This window comes from Rhipicephalus microplus, chromosome 10 (genome assembly GCF_043290135.1).
Source record: "Rhipicephalus microplus isolate Deutch F79 chromosome 10, USDA_Rmic, whole genome shotgun sequence".
Lineage (NCBI taxonomy): Eukaryota > Metazoa > Arthropoda > Arachnida > Ixodida > Ixodidae > Rhipicephalus > Rhipicephalus microplus.
This window is the reverse complement of record NC_134709.1, coordinates 1,534,420-1,552,729: the sequence shown is the minus strand read 5'-3', so window position 1 is coordinate 1,552,729 and position 18,310 is coordinate 1,534,420. Positions and strand designations below refer to the sequence as shown.

Sequence of the window (18,310 nt, the reverse complement as noted above, 5' to 3'; positions counted from 1 at the left end):
TTAAAAGGAGCATGACTTGTTCCCTTAAGAATGTACAAGCATCGCGTCGCTCCTCGTCTTGCATTTCTTGATTCATTACGTCCTCAAGAAGCGACACCACGAGCTTTAGTATGCCACTGGTCTTGTCCTCGGACTTCAAGGTAGGTGTCTCATCAGATCCCTCAACAGCTTCCAGAAGACGCGTCAAGCACCGAATGTCATTCACAGTTTTGGGAATGTCGATGCCATCAAGTTTGGTGACCTCGACGTTTTGAAAAAACAGCGTGAAAGAGAGGTCCTCTGTGATTTTCACTGATTTTCTGACAGCTGGGGCACCATCAAAAGTCAGGTTGAGGAAGAGTACACAGTCATGCTGCGTAAAAACTGTCCAGAATTTTGAAACCTTGATATGCGGAAGACAGTTCAAGAGTGCCTGAAAAGTGTCAATTCTGTTATTTCGCTCCTCCTCGAGATGCGTCTCGATGGTCAGGTTGACGGCTTCTTGCAGTAAAGCTGCCTCTCGACGAGCTTTCTTTTCATGTGGGGCCTCTCGAGATGTTGTTGCGGCTGTGGCGGAAAGATAAGCTGGACAGCTCGGCAATATGCTTGGAACTGCATCAGGTCGAAGACGGGTAAGCCTCAGCTTTGCTTCAATTACTCTGCCTGTCTTTGTATCCACATAGCTTGTTGTGTTTACCATGTCGGATAGTCTGAAGTGGCGCTCGTAGACCTAGTATACGAAAAAAAGACAGAATAACGTAGTATTTTAAGTTAAGAAGCAGTAGCTCATCTTCATGGCAGCAAAGTAATGGACACTTCGAATATTTATCAAGAAGCCCGTGGTGCCGAATGTCATCTATACAAGGTCACTCCCTCATATTTGCCACGCAAACATTCTTTTTATCTAGAGTGGGCGTTTTCGTTATCTCTCACATCAATCCCCTTGGTGTTATTCAATGCACAGGAAGTGTAGAAAACGACACTTAATAGGAAAGTTAGCCTTACCACTGATCGCTTTCCTGGTGTGAAGTCCGCACGGTAAATAGCCTTAATCCACTGAGTTCTTCTTGTAGGGTCCGAGGGGAACGTGAACACACGCACAGATTCTCCACCGTCATAGTCCCCGTGGCACCGCGATACACAGCAATGCCCAGGCATTATCACAGCTTGCCCACTCAACGCACACACTCTTGGTTGGACTCACTCATGCCATCGTTAATAAGGCAATATACCAACACTCTCGCCGATGCACAGAGCACGAAAACACACAAACGCAGTTTTACAACGCAACAGCTCGAAAAATCAGCCACATGAACCGCGTGTCCACTGATGTTTATGGTCCTGCGGATGCCTTCACCCCCTTCAGCATTGCGCTAAAATATCAAAAATAGAAACAAAACGTGGCGTAAAACCCAATTTTAACGTTCCAAAAGACTACGTTTACTGATACGCACGTGTTTCACGCAATAATAAATTAATTTTGAGGTTAAATTTTAAAGCATAACGCTACAAAGGATTTCCCAAAATTCGGCACTCCGGCTTGTTTTATTCCGTGAAGTGGTTCTTGAGAGCATAGCCTCCTATATTGTTATAGAGGAGGCTATGTTGAGAGAAAGGAAGAGAAAAGTGAGCCCCGTTATTGTCTGCTTCAGTGAGCGACACCGCCACAGAGCTCACAAAGGGATGGGGGTAAGGAGGGATAAAAGGGTAGAAGTAATGGTATAGGAAAGAGGAAGAAGAAGCAACAACAAACTGAGGGGATAGGAGAGACAGGAAAGATGGAAGAACGGTCACTGGAGTCCGAGGACGGGGTACACTTGCGAGAGATGGTGTCGGCGTCTGTAGATGGCGTAGAGCAGGACCAGTAAATCAGAGCTGCGCTGTCGTCGAAGGTCGTCGGCGACAGGAGGTGACGTAGGACGAGCCCAGTCGGCCAGCGCTACGATGACGCCGAAGGTCGCGAGCGCGCGGGCGCACAACCGGTCGGCACGAAATCCAGGGAGCGTCTGTTTTATTCCGTGCGTGCACAGTAGCGCTAATACGTAGGTGTTCTGTGCAAATACCACAAAACCGGTCGGAGCAGGGCGGAGCGATGGAGACGGGTTGCTTCGGAAGGGGAGCTTCCCGAAAGCGGGTCGAGAGACGGCGAAGCAGCTCCGTCGGAGTGTGGTGACGTAGGCGCTAAGGAGAGGAGGAAGTGGAGAGGCTTTAGCTAGTCTAGAGGGTGTCGGTCCGACCCACCTACCCTCTCCTGTCCTGCTCTCGCCCATCGCCTAGCGTTCGCGTGTGCTCTTCAGTCATGGGGAAGTGAAGCTATGGATTCGCTCGCAGGATTTCAAGCTGGAAGTGTGGCAGCTTGGGCTAGTTGGTATGGCATGACGATAGTTATAGCGCGAGAACAAAACGACGACCCAGAGACAAGAAGGACACGAAAGACACGAGCGCTAACTTCCAACTGAGTTTATTGCGCAGAGCACGAAAATATATAGAGGAGACAGTGACCATGTGATAAAAACCATATGGCACAAGAGCAGAACATGAGTAAGCAAAAAAAAACAAACAACACAAAAACAAAGGCACTGAAAAACAGCAAAGAAAAAACCTAGAAGAAAACGAAACAGAAAGGTAAAGATAAAATAACTACCTGCCCGCACCGAAACCTTCGAGGAACCTGCGTTCCTTCTCGGACAAAGCCACGGAGGGCTTGCTAATACAAGGCACCTGTTCGCGTGCCATCTGCGCAGCCTCGACAATGACCCGGGTGTTTACATCTCTGTGTTTGTACAGCGTCGCTGTGTCCTCGAAGAGGGGAACACAATTGCACTCAGTGCAGTGCTGGGCAAGAAAACCATCTTTCCCGTTTCTAACATTGTTCGCGTGCTCTCTCAGCCGATCGTTCAGACACCTTCCGGTCGTTCCGACATAACAAGCACCATATGAAAGGGGGGTCCTATAGACGACTTCCCGGGAGCAGGCCGCATACCTGTTTCGATGTTGAACTCTGCATTTTGTTGATGATTTCGTTTTCAGGGGGTTGGTAGATTTGGTGAGGCTGATTAATTTGAACGGTGCCGAGAACAGGACACGAACAGGACACGAAGCTGGACGGTTGTGCCCTCGCGATCTCCGACGTCAGCGTAGCTCCCGCCGACTGGTTCGCCCTCCGCGGTCTCCTGGCGCCGTGCAGCTCTCGCATTGTGGCACCCCGCCCTTGGACTGCTTCGACCGGATCCCCACTTTCCTATCTCCTTCTTTTTTCTCTCGCTTGGCTGTCTTCTTCTCCGTCTATTTTCCTTCTATTCTTTTTATCCCTCCTTCTCCCCACCCCTATAAGGCACTGCGCCGTGTCGCCTGAAGGCAGACAGAAATTAGGTGCCTTTTTCCTCTTCATTCTAACCACTACCACCACCAAGTGAAGCTAGGGAGCTTTCGTGGGATGCCTCACGACGTAAATCGTAGGAAGTAATTTTTTGTTCAGTTGTGTACAGATCCGTGGGGCGGCGCCTTGCATTCCTCGTGTTGACGTGCGCACATATCGAGGCACGTACCCTGCCCGTGTTCACAATGTTAGCGGTCACGCTGGCATGTAAGAGGTACAGTGTTTTGAGATAGCGTGTCTCCGTTCGCGGCACTATGCGCGCAGCCAAATGGGCAACTACACTGCTGCATGCGCTGCCTTCGGGGTGCTGTGGTATTGTATGGAGCGACAGAGAAGGAAGGAACAAATCTGACAGATGTGTGATATTTGAGAGGGATACACGTCTATCGCATCTCCGTGGGAAGGCGGGCGAACGCACCTGTGACACAAGCAGCATACCCTAATCGCTAAAGAGCGCGCGTTTGCACTAGCATTGAAGGAGGCGTTGGCTTTGCCACACAATCGCGTGACCTTGTCTCGCATGGTCCCTCTGTTTTCCTACTGCGGAGATCCTGACTTGCTCGTTCCACGTGTTTTGTGAAGAAAAAAGTGCCAAGGAGGAAGGAAAGGTCTCGCCTGCACTTGCGTACCCGGCTCACCGCGGGCCGCTTTCGTTCCGAGAAGGCGAACAGTCCCACTGAAGCAACCGAGCCTGCGCTGACCATGAGCAGGACGTTCAAGGCCAGCAGGAAGGCACGGTGAAACCGGTGCTGCGGCTCGCTTCGTTCGGCCATGGTGGCCGGTTCCTCCTCCTGCTCGTCTGATGGTGCTCCTTGGAGGCACTTACCCACTGCGAGAAATCAGCCGTGCGGATCATACAGTCTGGATTTTTTGTGTCAGTCTGGACACGAAATCGAAATATTTTACTTTAAATAAATGTTCTGAGAAATCTAAAAAAAGTGCTCTTGGGTCTATAAATTCGCTACCTTACAAAGGCAGTGTCATTATAGGGTGCGGATTCCTCTGTGAGACGTTTCATGGCAGTGCGACGTCACGGGGAGACGGTAGATCTGCTCGCGACACACGATGAGTGAATTGTCTCCATGCAATAGTTCACAAAGTCCAGATACACTAGTGTGTTCACTACATTGCAGTGGGACTGACTTACTAAATTTTAGTCACGAAAACTTTATATCAAAGAAAATAGTGTATGCATTTTATCTTTGTCTGGTGTGGGGTAGCATATCAACGAAATGAAAAAAAAACGTCTCTTCTGCAATGTCTCAAAACTGAGTCAGCAGAGATGATTATAATGAAACGTTATTTATAGTGAATCCAAATTTCAGCTTGCGGCGTAACCTTCCAATGAACAAAAACTTATGCTCACTTCAACTCATGCGCAGGTATTGTAACCCACTTCTTGAGAGCTCTTGCGTGGATTATCCGTTCAGCGTCTACAAATAAGCTTGTTACTTAACACCCAGGCCTACCTATAAAATGGTGGTATCTTGAAAGCGTGGATTACATTTACATTTCTCGCAATGCAGAGAGGAATCCATCTAGCGGCCTTTCTTTGTTGCTATATGCTCACGCGGCCCGTCGTTGACTCAGCTGCCCGTCTGCGGTATACGTAACTATTTCCACAACTTAACTGGTATATAACGCCCGGGCGTTGCTGTACGGCTATGCGACGCTATGACGTATGAATTGCGTAAATTTCCACATTGCTCTTTTTAATGCGATCCTTCTAAATGGAATGGCATTGCGTCATGACGCGGGGATAAGACAGGTCGTCGCCGTCCTTGGCAGCTCGTAAGCGCATACAACATGGGCGAAATGGCGGCTGAGATAAATAGTTTTCAAGTGGCTTGTGCGACGGGAAGGGCTGTATCAGCTGCTACGATGACTGAGTGGCCTAGCTTGAGAATGATAAAATTTGTAGAACAAGCAGTGTCCACTGGCCTTCGGCCTAGATATGAAGGTGGTCGCGTTCCTGATTTGTGCTTTTATGAACCCCACCAGATAGAACACTGTTAACGTATATATAGAGACTTTATCTGCATATAACTTTTTACGCCCGTTGGGCAGTTTGAAAATTCAAAAATATGTTTCGTTATTCAGAGATTTTTTTTTCTATACTACAGATTGAGAGTGGTACCGCCTTGACCCTACAGTAGCAAACATTGAATAATCATCAACCTTTCATGGCACGATAAAAAAACAGAGACCTAACCACACAATAAAAGAAAAAGGTATTTAAACAGGTTTTAAACAAAATGCATTTAAAAACGTCACCACTATCTGCTTTTTTTTTTGTGACAGTTTAGCCATTTCGCGTGATTCGCTGCGCTTATCGATGTGTTCAAGTATACATTGTGCAATTCTGCTCGGATACCAAGTGTGAATGTTTCTTAATATATAGTTGTCAGAAAGCGCCTGTGTTGCCTGTATCTCTTCTTCGTCCCTTTTTTTCTTTCGCGCTTCCTGATGTCCACCTCAGTGGATCAGTGGCTACAGTCCTCGGCTGCTGACCGCTGGTCCAATTCCGGCTGCGGCGGTCACATATTAGGGAGTTCTAGAATATCGCACCGCAAGCCCTCGCTGTGCGGTCGCTGCCACTGCGCATGCGTCGTGACGCGAGCCGCCGTTCGCAGCCCGTCCGCAGGAAAATCTGAAAGGGCGGGCAGCGTATGCGGCCCGCAAACGCTGGTTTCGAGGCTACGGTGTCGCTGCGATCGTGCGTTGCGGTCTGCAGGAGGGCGAATGCTATTCTGAAACTCATATGGCGCCCGCTATGCCCGCAGCGCCTGCTAACGTTATTCTAAAAGCCCCTATTGACGGAGGCTAAATGTTCGAGGCCCGTGTTGTAAGTGCACGTTAAATAACTTCAGGTGGCCGAAATTTCACGAGCACTCCGTGGACTGCGCCGTCTATAACATCGTGGCGCGTAAAACCACATGTTATTAGTAGCATTAGTACTGAGAGCCTTGAAATTATGCTGTCAATTTGAGGCACTCGAAGATCGTAACTAGCGCCTGAAGGGGCTATTGTGTAAATGTTCCGTGTTGTGTTTTACGTGTGTTCAAGCAGCGCGTTGCGAGTGTGCACAACCAACGAGGCCCTGTCTTGCGTGGCTGGCAGCTATACAATTTGGGCGGCGTTTGCATTGTGGGCTGTAAAAGCTCGTCGCACTCCGCAGCCTCATAACAGACCGTGACAATTTCGGAGATACCGTCTCTTATCTGCTCTCGCCGAAGACAATAAGTAAGCTTGAGAAACCGCCCCCTCCCTCCACGATTGCCACGAATGTTATCGAAGCTGTGAAATCGCTTCCGCTGGTTGCGGCGTGTCGCTTCACGCATTGGACAACGCAATATTTTACGTCACCCATTGTGCCTCTGTCCTTAAATACAGTCCGTATTGCTTCATCACAAAAGACCGTTGCCTGTATAGTGAACTGGTCTTTGCGGCAACGGCTGAAATGCGGTGGTCAATCCTCATCGTCCTGGTTGCTGTCGGTAAGTAGCATTGGCTTAAGGGGGTTGGGAAACTCCGTTCAGTTCAGGCTGGGGCAAACCTCCCAGTCAAGTGTCCCTCCTCCTGTCTGGTGAAATTTGGCTTTAAACATCACATACTTTAGTTACTTGACAGTCAAGTATAACACATTCATTTTGTCTTAAGAAACTGTAGGTGCGTTGGTAGAAGATGACTACGTGTGCAAATCAGCTCAACAGACAGAATGGGAGAGAAGAAAGGACTTGGGATGTGGGTTGCTAGTGTTTAACTGTACACTCTTAGAAAAAAGGTAGTAGTACTCGTTAACTTTGGGGTAGTAATGGTTTGCCACTCATGTTACAACCCTGTTAGTAAGCGCAGTTAGTAATGGCGAGGGCGGTAACAGATGCTACATTTGCTGTTACTACCAGCATTTAGTAACTGTCACTACCTTAGCCGTTACCGCCCATGGCTAATAACATTTAAATGTTTCAAGAAAAAAAGCAGTAACCAATACTACCTTGTTCATTCATTTTGGCATATTATTTCTCCATTGCTAATGTTGGTTAATCTGTGTTTCATTACTACGCAACTTCGGGTAATGTAGCGTGGTGTGCCATGATCACGAATATTACATAGACCTAACAAGTTCACATTTTTTTTACTTTTTTCTTTATTGATTCACTATTATTTACGCATACAGTACAAAGTAAGCGTGTGGTATATATTGTTACGGGGAGAAGACGTCTGAAAAATACCTTTACTTTAGTTTAATAGGCAGGCATACTATGTGGAGCCCAGTCTGCACGAGCTCGACCTGAACATCGTCCTCTTTCCTATAATGTTCATTTGTGGCACCCCGTAGCATCACCCCCGGTGGCGAAGGCACCGTCTCGGTGCTTGGTTGATCCGAGTAATAACGCTTCAGCCGAGTGACGTGAACAACGTCAGAACACGATCGCGCGCTAGTGGCATTTAGAGGTTCGATTTCATATGTCACGTCGGTGACGTGGCGCACCACACGGTATGGACCCGAGTACGGCGAAGTCAGCTTTTCGCACAGGCCAACTCACCGTGACGGCGTCCAAGGAAGGACTGCGTCACCATGACTGAAGTGGACATCACGATGGCACGGGTTTTATAGACCAGTCGTCGTTCCTGCGAATCGCTCAGACGCAGGCGAGCAATCTCGCGTGCCTGTAGAGCTCTAGAGATGACATCGTGGGCATATTCTGACGTGTGGCTAACGGCAGGAAGGAGCGTGTCAAAAGGCAACGTAGGCTCTCGTCCGTACTGGAGAAAAAATGGCGAGAAACCTGCAGTATTATGCCGAGACGTATTATAGGCAAATGTCACAAATGGGAGGGCGGAGTTCCAGTCCCGATGGTCGGAAGAAACGTACATGGCGAGCATGTCCGTGATGGTTCTATTTAGCCGCTCCGTGAGCCCGTTGGTTTGAGGATGATACGCCGTTGTGAACTTGTGCTTTGTAGCGCAAGAGTGTAATATGTCTTGGATAACTCTTGATCAAAAGCAGCGACCTCGATCGGTAAGCAGTTGCCGAGGAGCGCCATGGTGTGACGTCTTCTAGGAGAAAGTCAGCGACGTCGGTCGCACAACTGGTAGGAAGGGCCCGCGTGATGACATACCGAGTGGTGTAATACGTGGCGACTGCTATCCACTTGTTTCCGCTGGTCGATAAAGGTAACGGTCCTAGTAAGTCAACACCTACCCTATAAAATGGTTCGGATGGGATCTGAATGGGCTGAAGGCGTCCCGCTGGAAGGGTGGCTGGTTTTTTGCGGTGTGGACAGGATTTGCATGAGGCGACGTAACGGCAGGTAAATACCGGGCCAAAAGAATCGACGTCAAACGCGGTCATAAGTTCTTGAAACTCCTAGGTGACCAGCTGTCGGAATATCATGCAACTGTGAGAGGACAGTTTGACGCATATGTTGTGGTATGACCAACAGCAGCTCAGGTCAGTCAGGATGCATGCTGTAGCGATATAATACGCTATCTTGGACCAGAAACATACGGAGAGACACAGGAGTTGTAGGACCACCGAGCCGGAGGTTTATATCTCTGAGGTGAGTATCATGGCGTTGCTGATCTCCGATGTTGCTGAACGCGGAAATTGCCAAAACGCAAGTAGACTCGTCGCTCTCAAAAAGGTCTGCTGGGTCTCCTGGATGGCGAGACAAGCAATCAGCATCCTCATGGTGGCGGCCTGATTTGTAGACAACCGTGCAGGAGTATACATGTAGCCGTAGAGCCCACCGGCCGAGACGTCCACTAGAATCTTTTAAGGACGACAACCAGCATTTAGCCACTGCCCAGACGAGCGCGAGGCATTCGCGTTCTGTGATGGAGTAATTTCGCTCTGCTGGCGATAAAAGACGGCTAGCGTTTGCAATAACGCGCTCGCAGCCATGCTGTCGTTGTGCCAAAACGGCTCTGATTCCGTGGCCGCTGGCGTCGGTACGCACTTCCGTTGGAGCGTATATATCAAAGTAGCCGAGAATTGGTGGCGTCGTAAGTCTAGTCGTCAGTTCAACGAATGCTCTGGCTTGTTCAGGTCCCCACACAAGAGTCACATTTTTTTTAGTAGTTGTGTCAGCGAGCGTGTGACGTCAGCAATTCTGCACAAATCTACGAAAGAGCAAAGGCCCACAAAGCTTCGAACGTCGTTCGCAGAGGTCGGCACAGGGAAATCCTTGACGGCGCTGACTTTCTCAGGATTGGGACGAACACCAGAAGAACCAACAAGGTGCCCAAGGACAGTGAGCTGCCGGCGGCCGAAGTGACATTTCGACGAGTTTAGCTGGAGCCCTGCTTTGCGGAAAACCAAAAGAATTGTTGAGAGACGCTCGAGGTGAGTTTCGAAAGGTGGCGAAAAAACAATGACGTCATCAAGGTAGCATAAGCAGATTGACCACTTGAAACCGTGAAGAAGAGCGTCCATCATTCGTTCGAATGTAGCCGGGGCTTTGCATAACCCGAACGACATTACTTTGAACTGATATAGCCCGTCGGGAGTTAAAAATGCTGTCTTTTCACGGTCAAGATCATCAACTGATATCTGCCAGTACCCGGAACGAAGGTCGATGGAAGAGAAATAATTTGCTCCACTAAGGCAGTCAAGAGCGTCATCTATCCGTGGCAGAGGATACACGTCTTTTTTTTTTGTAACTTTGTTAAGATTTCTGTGGTAGACACAGAAGCGCCAGCTGTTATCCTTCTTTCTCACGAGCACAACAGGCGAAGCCCAATGACTTGAAGAAGGTTCAATGATGTCTCGGGTGAGCATCTTGTCGACTTCTTGCTGGATCACGTGGCGCTCGGTGAAGGAAACCCGATAGGGTCGCCGGTGTTCTGGATTTGCATTGCCGGTGTTGATACGATGCTTCACGGTGGTCGTTTGACCTAGGGGTCGGTCGTGGAGATCAAAGACGTCTTGACCCGACGCAAGAAGGCCACGAAGCGCAGACACATGCTCGGCCGGAAGATCACAGGCAATCATTTTAGTTTTGCAGTCTAGTGTACTACCCGACTGAATACTGGCAGATGATGGTGTATCCTCTGTTAAGGCAGATATGTAATAGTCGGCGGCCGGGGCAAGGGTTGCAAGGGACATCCCTCGAGGCAGCACTTCAGAGCAAAGTTCAAAGTTCACAATAGGGAGACATGCCACGTTGTCTTTCATTGTGATGATGCTGTGGGGGAACGCAACATTAAGCGAAAACAGGACTGTAGGATTATGTGAAATGAAATAATCGCTGTCAGCCACAGTTGGATCAGAAGAGACGTCGATATACGTCGCAGCTCGACAAGATAGGCGAACAAAGTCGGCGGAGCATGGATTTGGCGGCGCAGGAACAGGAGGGTTAACGGCGTGTGGTAGGACGAGCTGAACAACACAAGCAGAACAGTCAATCAGGGCGGAACGCTCTGACAGAAAATCTAGTCCCAAAATTATGCGGGCAGTGGTCCAGTACGTAAAACAGAACAGTAGTATGACGTCCAGCGACAGTGACGCGGGCGGCACACATCCCAGTGACCGCTGGTGTTGCACCATCGGCTACTCGGACAACAGTGATTGGAGCAGGAGTGAGCACTTTCTTGGGTTGAGCACAAAGACTGGAGTTCATGACTGATATGTGAGCGCCGTTGTCAATGAGTGCTGCCACAGAAGTGCCGTCAACATTTACTTTAATCAAGTTGTTATGTCGGGTATTGTGAGTAAAGGAATTTCGGTTCGGGTCGTCGAAGCAGGCTCACCTCTAGGAGCTGCGCCCGTCAGTTTTCGGAGGACTGGTGGTAGGAGGGTGAGGGGGAGCGACATCGGTTAGTTGAGCGGGACATGCGTCCAGAGGGCGACGGGGAGCGATTCGGTTGGGCGGTCCTGGATTGTGAAGCATCGTCTCGTTCCGCTTATATCGGCATCCGAGAACCAGCAGGTAGGCGTCGGGTGTTGGCATAATGTGACCATAGCTGCCAATCCCAGGAAGTGCGGCAATGACGTGAAATATGGCCGACTCGTCCACAGTTGAAGCAGATCGGCCTGTCATCGGAAGTTCGCCATTCTGCCGAGTTCCAGTAACGTGGGCGATTGTTTGGTCCGCGGAACATATTAGGTGTACTGGGCAGTCGGTAGTCAGGTCGGTTAACGGGGCATAGCGTCTGAGGTCCGGCGGTGGCCAGTTCCTGGCGCACGACACTCTTGATCAAAGAAGTCGTGGTGTGAGAGTCGTCGGGGGCCCGGTCTTGGTCGACAGGGGAGATGCTGCCTCGATTTCGTGGCGCACGATATTGTCGGAAGCAGCAGGGCTGGTGGCAAACGGGCGTCCTCGCAGGTAGATGTTGCAGCCGTGTTGGGAAGACACGAGAAGTGTGGAGTGATAAGGCGACTTTTTGCGTCTTCGAAGCGTCGGCATTCAATAATAACGTCGTCTACAGTCGATGAGTTTCGAAACACGAGGAGATTGAAGGCGTCATGGGCGATTTCTTTGAGGATGTGCGCGACCTTTTCAGATTCCGGAATGTTGTCGTCAACCTTCCAGCAGAGGGCGAGCACATGTTGTATGTATGTAACGTACGACTTGGTGCAGGACTGGAGTCGGCATGCTAGTTCTTTCTGCGCAGCACGACGACGCCCAATGGGCTTGCCGAAGAGATCGATGAGTTTCTGTTTACAGGTGTCCCAACTCGTGATATCTTCCTCGTGGTTGAAAACCAAACTTCAGCTGTGCCATCAAGGTAGAAAATAATGTTGGCCAACATGAGCGTCGGATCGCAGTTGTACAGAGTGCTCACCCGTTCGTACAGCTGAAGCCATTCCTCTGCGTCAGTACTGTCACTGCCCGAAAAGGAGCCTGGGTCACGCGGGTGGGTCAGGACGATGGTGCAGTGAGTAGCGGCTGGATTCGGTGCTGTTGGTTGCTGCGTAGTTGGACGAAGCACGGTTGGGGTAGTCTCCGAAGAATCCTCGTTCTTGTCTTGATCAGGCATCGCACAGGCAGCCAAGGAACGTCCGCTGCGTAGAATCGTCGTGGATGTTGACTGTGGGAAGACCCGCACTCTCTACCAAAATGTTACGGGGAGGAGGCGTCTGCAAAATACCCTTACTTTAGGTAAACAGGCGAGCATACAATATGGAGCCCAGTCTGCACGAGCTCGCATTAAACATCGTATTCTTCCCTATAATGTTCATTAGTGGCACCCCGTAGCAATGTAGCCGTTACTTTGCAGGTGCATTTCTGGCACAGGGGAGCACTTGTGTTTCATGATGAATTATAAGAAAGGTTAACTTATAGCACTATATTATGCTACCTGGTTACGTGTGTTTGGGGACGTAGCACAAGACTTTTAATCAGCCTTACTTATGAAAAAGTACGTCATATCTATTCATTATAAAAGGGCCACAAAAAGGCGTTATGTACTGTGGCCGAAGCAAGGTACCGAACTCATTCTCAGTGCATTTCAATGCTTCACACGGCTAGTATATCAGCGGTGAAAAGGTAATAATCGTTCTTGGGGTTCGACGTGCCAAAACAATGATAATATTTGGAGACACGCCAAAGTTAATTGTGACCGTCCTCGGGGCTGATAGTGATAGTCTGTTTTTTTTTATCCTCGGGTCTTGTTAATTTGTTGTATCTTACTAAGTTTGTAGTAATTGTCTATTACGACGCATGTAGCACTTGCTTATGGTTTGTTAACTATACTTTTCCGTTTCTACAATATCAGAATGACGTTCAAATATTTCGGCTGCGTAATTTAAAACAAAATGTATTTTCTTGATCTATGGGCATTTTCTGCATCATTTTTTCCTTTAATGGTGATACGTCGAGGCGATTCCTCTCATAAATTATCAGAAGTGAAATCGCACACTACTTTGGATAAAATAGTCAACAGCCTGGTAGCGAAAAGGTAGTAACGGGGCAAGAAAGTTAGTAACGGCTGCAGGTACTACTTCTGTCATTCCAGCTACTAACTCTTTTTATTAACGTAGGTAGTAAGCAGGTTGCAAGACATTAGTAACAGTTGCCGTTTGTAACTGTTTACTATTGTAAGTAGTAAATAGGTAGCAAAAACGTAGTAATGGTCCAAGAAAGGTAGTAACCACTGCAGTTACTGCCTATTTGCTTACAGTTGCTACCTTTTTACTTTTTTTAAGAGTGTATAAAAAGTGAGGGCTTTCCAAAGGAAGTTCGTCACTCCGTGTCCTATGTTTGTTTGTTTATTTATTTATTTATTTATTTATGAAAGTGCTTTATAATGCGAGGATACACAGACGTTAACCTATACTGGCCACACCCGGACACGTTATGCGGGCACATTCTGTAACCTTGAATGTATTCGTCAGAATAGAATGCCCCGCCGCGGTGGTCTAGTGGCTAAGGTACTCGGCTGCTGACCCGCAGGTCGCGGGTTCAAATCCCGACTGCGGCGGCTGCATTTCCGATGGAGGCGGAAATGTTGTAGGCCCGTGTGCTCAGATTTGGGCGCACGTTAAAGAACCCCAGGTGGTCGAAATTTCCGGAGCCCTCCACTACGGCGTCTCTCATAATCATATGGTGGTTTTGGGACGTTAAACCCCACATATCAATCAAATCAGAATAGAATAACCTCTCGGTGTGTGTACCGGAACATGGCTGTGTGTGGAAAAAAAGAGAACGTGGAAGCCTATACTGTACCAATAAAGCTGGAGATAAGTGCGCCAGCGCAGCGTCACTTTGACTACTCAGGAGAAATGTTTTTCTTGATAAACACTTGCTGACAGCAGTACGCATACCCGCAATAGTTGAATATTGGTGTCGTTTTGGGGGACAAGGCGTGTTGGGTGACGCATGTAAATGGGTGAATTTCCAATAAACATTCAGTTGGCAGTTTAGGCGTCTCTCATAATGATATGGTGGTTTTGGGACGTTAAACCCCATTTATCAATCAAAATCAGTTGGCAGTTTAGCCAACTGATTTTCCTGCTGATTGTCCTGCTGCATGTACTGAGCATGCGCGCGCCCGGAACACATCCATGGCCGTGCCGCCAAAAGCGGCTGTTTACCTCGAACCTGCTGTCGTGCGCACCCCGAACAGATTATTTTGCTTGCTTCAGATTTATGTCCCGAAGTTTCGGCCAAGGAGGTTGAAGTAATTTTCGGTGGAGTGGAGGAGGCGTGCCTTCCGCAACTCTAGCCGCTGCGGCCGCACGAATGTTCCACATAATATTTTCCGGCGTTGCGGTGATTCGGACGTCGTAATGGATACATTGTGCCTTTGTTAAGGGTACATAAATCAAGTTAGATGGTGCTCTGGGATAACGTTTTAGTTGTGAGCATATTATATTTCGAGCTTGATAAAAAGTTCTCCGCATGCCGGAACACCTGTTACCAGCTCGAACTTTTTCTTCACATATTTCACAAAATTTTTTTAAAGGTTTCTTAAGAACACTAATGTTCAAAGCAGGTCGGGGTGTGCTATTGAACACTTGTGACCTTAAGATGACGGGATGACTAGAAGCCTAAATACGGCGATCACTTATGTTAGAGGCACTTCTGGTCGAATTGTTACTACCGGACTGGGCTGCGACCGGCAAGTTGTCCGGCTGAGCTTGATGCATTTCTAGAACACTTGCAAAGTCCAGAGGTACACATCTTTGGGCCTGTTGATACCACTGGAGCGGTGTACGAATAGGAAACGAACACACTGTTAACTATTCGTTGGAATTAAATAGCCGATCGACTCCCAATACTTTGTTATTAGTTCCTTGTTTTGTTGATTAAAAGAGTAGCTTGCTACTACGAGGGTAGTTAACATATTGTTTGGGCAATACACAGAGACCTGTCTTTTCTTGCATTCGGGCCATTTATTTTGCTATTTCTAGTGCAGCGTGTAAAATCAGTATGTCTGAACTGTGCGGTACTCGTTCCAGCTGCAAAGAAAGTGGCCATGGGCGAGACCCAGGGTACTGCTGCCGGTATATGTATTCAACTTGAAAAAGTTGTTGAATATGGGACGCTGTACTTGCACGGTGTCTCTTACAAACAAAGAGAAAGCTTTATGTTTTCTAAGGGGAAATAAAACTGCTCCATAACAAAATTCAGCCGCAGAGAAACTGTAGAGTAAACCAAAAGAGCGGTGCTTTATCCTCAAGCTGTGAGCGAGACAGACATAACAGTGTTCGTCGGGCAAGCTGTTCTCTGTCTTGCCGACGACCAGCATGTCGTCTGAGTGCACCACACAGGCATGGTTTTTCAGTGGTCCAAGCACTGAATTCATCGCACGTTGAAAATTGCTGGGAGCTGTTTGCAGTCCAAACGGCATGCGGTTGAATGTATACAAGCCCGAAGGTGTGCGAAAGGCTCTCTTACATTTATCTTTCTCCGCGACGTTAACCTGCCAGTACCTTGCGCGTAAATCAAGCGACAAAAAGAACTTGCAGTGACGTACTGTATGTAATGTGGGGTAAAGGGTACGAGTTAGGCGTTGTGCACTTATTGAGCTGCCTGCAATCAACGCAGAAGCGTAGTGATCCGTTTTCCTTGCGAACAAGAATGACTGGCGCTGCCCACAGACTCGATGATGGCCTAATAATGCCGGCGGCAAGCGTTTCGTCTACCTGTTGTGCGATAATTGCGCGCTCTCGTGTCGTCGCAGTAGTATTGGCGGATGCTCTCCCGTCGGTATTGCTTGGTAGTTCTGTTCTCTAGCTAGCAAACACTGGCCGATGTTGAGCCAGTATAGAAGATCAGGTCGGCGGAGTAGACTGCTCGCCTGTCGGTAGTGGCAGTGTTGTGGCGGTAGCCCCAGCTGTCGCGACGTGGCCGCGATGTATAAATATAAGCACTATGTTAACAAACACCAATAAATCTCCTTCAAGAATCACGTAGGCAGGGAGTTCTTCAAAGACGCGAATAGCTGGAAGAGCTCACGTCCGATCTGAAATGTCAAGCATGGCATGGCAAGTCCTCCAAGTCCGAAGAGGGGAGGTTGCGCCCAAGGCCGGATATACAGTGTTCGGAGCATGACGCTCCGATATCCGCACCAGTGTCACCTATTCTCTCAACATGAACTGGCATCCGAATTATTTGAGAGGTTTGGTAGTGAATTCTGCTCTGCAATGGTTGATGACACAATCGCATGCACATGAAATCATCGTCGCATGTGGATGGAAGCGGTTGGAAGGCTGCATTCCAGTCACTCCAGTAGTTGTAGCCATCGTATTGATGCTATGCTTTGACGGAATCACGCAGCCGGCTTACGGCTAGCAATAATGTCACGTCGTCAGTCCAAACATGTCAGCGGATCAACGAATTGATCTCATGCAGCCAGACGGTTGGTTCTTGATCAATTACCCCAGTGGAAATTGTGTGCACACGAATCTAAAAGGCGTATCATGTGATGTGAACTGACCTTTTGTGGAACATATGAGCCTATTAGCCGTATGTGAACTGACATGTGACGTTCAGTTATTGTGTACTTTCACGTAGTATGTTGTACAGTCTCGCAATTTCTTTCGTTATTATTTATCTTAGATTTTACACCATAATGGCACTACCCTCTCCTATTTCATCATCAAAAAAGTCACGGGTTTCGCCTTTGCGACAGCCCCGCCGCGGTGGTCTAGTGGCTAAGGTACTCGGCTGCTGACCCGCACGGCGCGGGTTCGAATCCCGGCTGCGGCGGCTGCATTTCCGATGGAGGCGGAAATGTTGTAGGCCCATGTGCTCAGATTTGGGTGCACGTTAAAGAACCCCAGGTGGTCTAAATTTCGGGAGCCCTCCACTACGGCGTCTCTCATAATCATATAGTGGTTTTGGGACGTTAAACCCCACATATCAATCAATCGCCTTTGCGACAAACTGACTAGTTATGAATGCGATATCAACAAATTGGAAGGTCACGCCGCGCAACATGGTCAGCAGATTGAAACGTGCCCCGTGTTTGTCACGCACAAATGACGCACGAAATGTACTCTTCAGGTACAGATGAACGCGAACTAGCGTCTCAGTTGTTACTTCGCTGTGTCTGAAAAGCGTGCTCTTTTCACAAATGTATGGATTGGGCGATGATTGCAGTAACTTTTGTGCACTCGGTAACTAAAACGGAATCGTTCCGGTAAAAGCCGAACGCCAGCCAAGACGTTACGATCCTCCCTACCGCGAGATAAGGGCGCGCGAGTGAACGTCGACCCCCCCCCCCCCCCCCCCCAATCTCTGCGGGGCAAAATAAACGTGGGAGATGAGATCGTGGCCGCCGCGTCGTGACGATGTTGGTACGCGTGCTCATTGCGCCATCTTGCTGGTAATGCTGAAAACACGATAGTCCCTCCCGAGATGCCTGTCAGTAGCGGCAAATGATAGATGTTGTTACGGGGTCGCGACGTGGAAGAAGGGAGCAGTTGCAGGTCGAATTGTAAGCTGTTTACTTCAGCCGAACTTGTGACCACGTAAAAGAAAAATCAGATTACAGCAAGACACTAGCACTGATAGCGGCGACCAGAGTGTCGCCCGTCGATCAACTGACGAGCGGCAAAGCGTGTCGGCATTTATACCCGTGCTATCGAATATTCTAGCGTTATTGCTATGGCGACGTGGGTTCCCGAATAATCTCTGAAGTTCTCAAATTGGGCGTAATCTTATCAAAACGATCTACTAAAGCCTCGAAGCTCCTCGAACATCATAGGCGCGGTTTGCGCTGAACGTAGTGTAACGGGGTGATAACAAAACTTGAGGGAAGGAACGGGGCATTGCCCCTCTCTGAAAAAGGCATCGTCCTGATGCTTTAACAAAAGGCGAAGGTACAATAATAAAGACAATAAACAAGCACAAGTAATTAAGTACAGCAACAACACTAAAATACAGTCCTCAGCTTTGCGCATGGAGTGGCTTGAGGCCCACGACATGGACGACTTTGAGGCGAGCCCGGCGCCGTTAAGAGTTCGTAATGCCATTGGGAACAACCTCGTAGTCGAGT

The 18,310-nt window shown here is 48.6% G+C and overlaps 2 protein-coding genes across 6 annotated transcripts in view; one reads left to right on the top strand and one right to left on the bottom strand.

Annotated features, from left to right (window-relative positions):
* The window catches only part of LOC119167675 (tetraspanin-33), a 61,664-nt gene extending 57,482 nt beyond the window's left edge, over positions 1-4,182 (bottom strand). Inside the window, exon 1 of one of the 3 annotated variants that reach the window (XM_075874854.1) lies at positions 3,988-4,182. In XM_075874854.1, the coding sequence (XP_075730969.1) occupies positions 3,988-4,131 (144 nt within the window). In that variant the 5' untranslated portion in view covers positions 4,132-4,182. Of the gene's footprint in view, positions 1-984; positions 1,943-3,987 lie in introns of those variants that run through there. The other 2 variants (XM_075874852.1, XM_075874853.1) reach the window with 2 other exon arrangements.
* Positions 1-18,310, top strand: part of LOC119180620 (chymotrypsinogen A-like) — a 174,184-nt gene that overhangs the window by 39,612 nt on the left and 116,262 nt on the right. The window contains exon 1 of one of the 3 annotated variants that reach the window (XM_075874856.1): positions 6,705-6,855. The exons of 1 other annotated variant lie outside the window; for it this stretch is intronic. In XM_075874856.1, coding sequence (XP_075730971.1) covers positions 6,819-6,855 — 37 coding nt within the window. In that variant the 5' untranslated portion in view covers positions 6,705-6,818. Of the gene's footprint in view, positions 1-6,704; positions 6,856-18,310 lie in introns of those variants that run through there. One more of the 3 variants, XM_075874855.1, reaches the window with a different exon arrangement.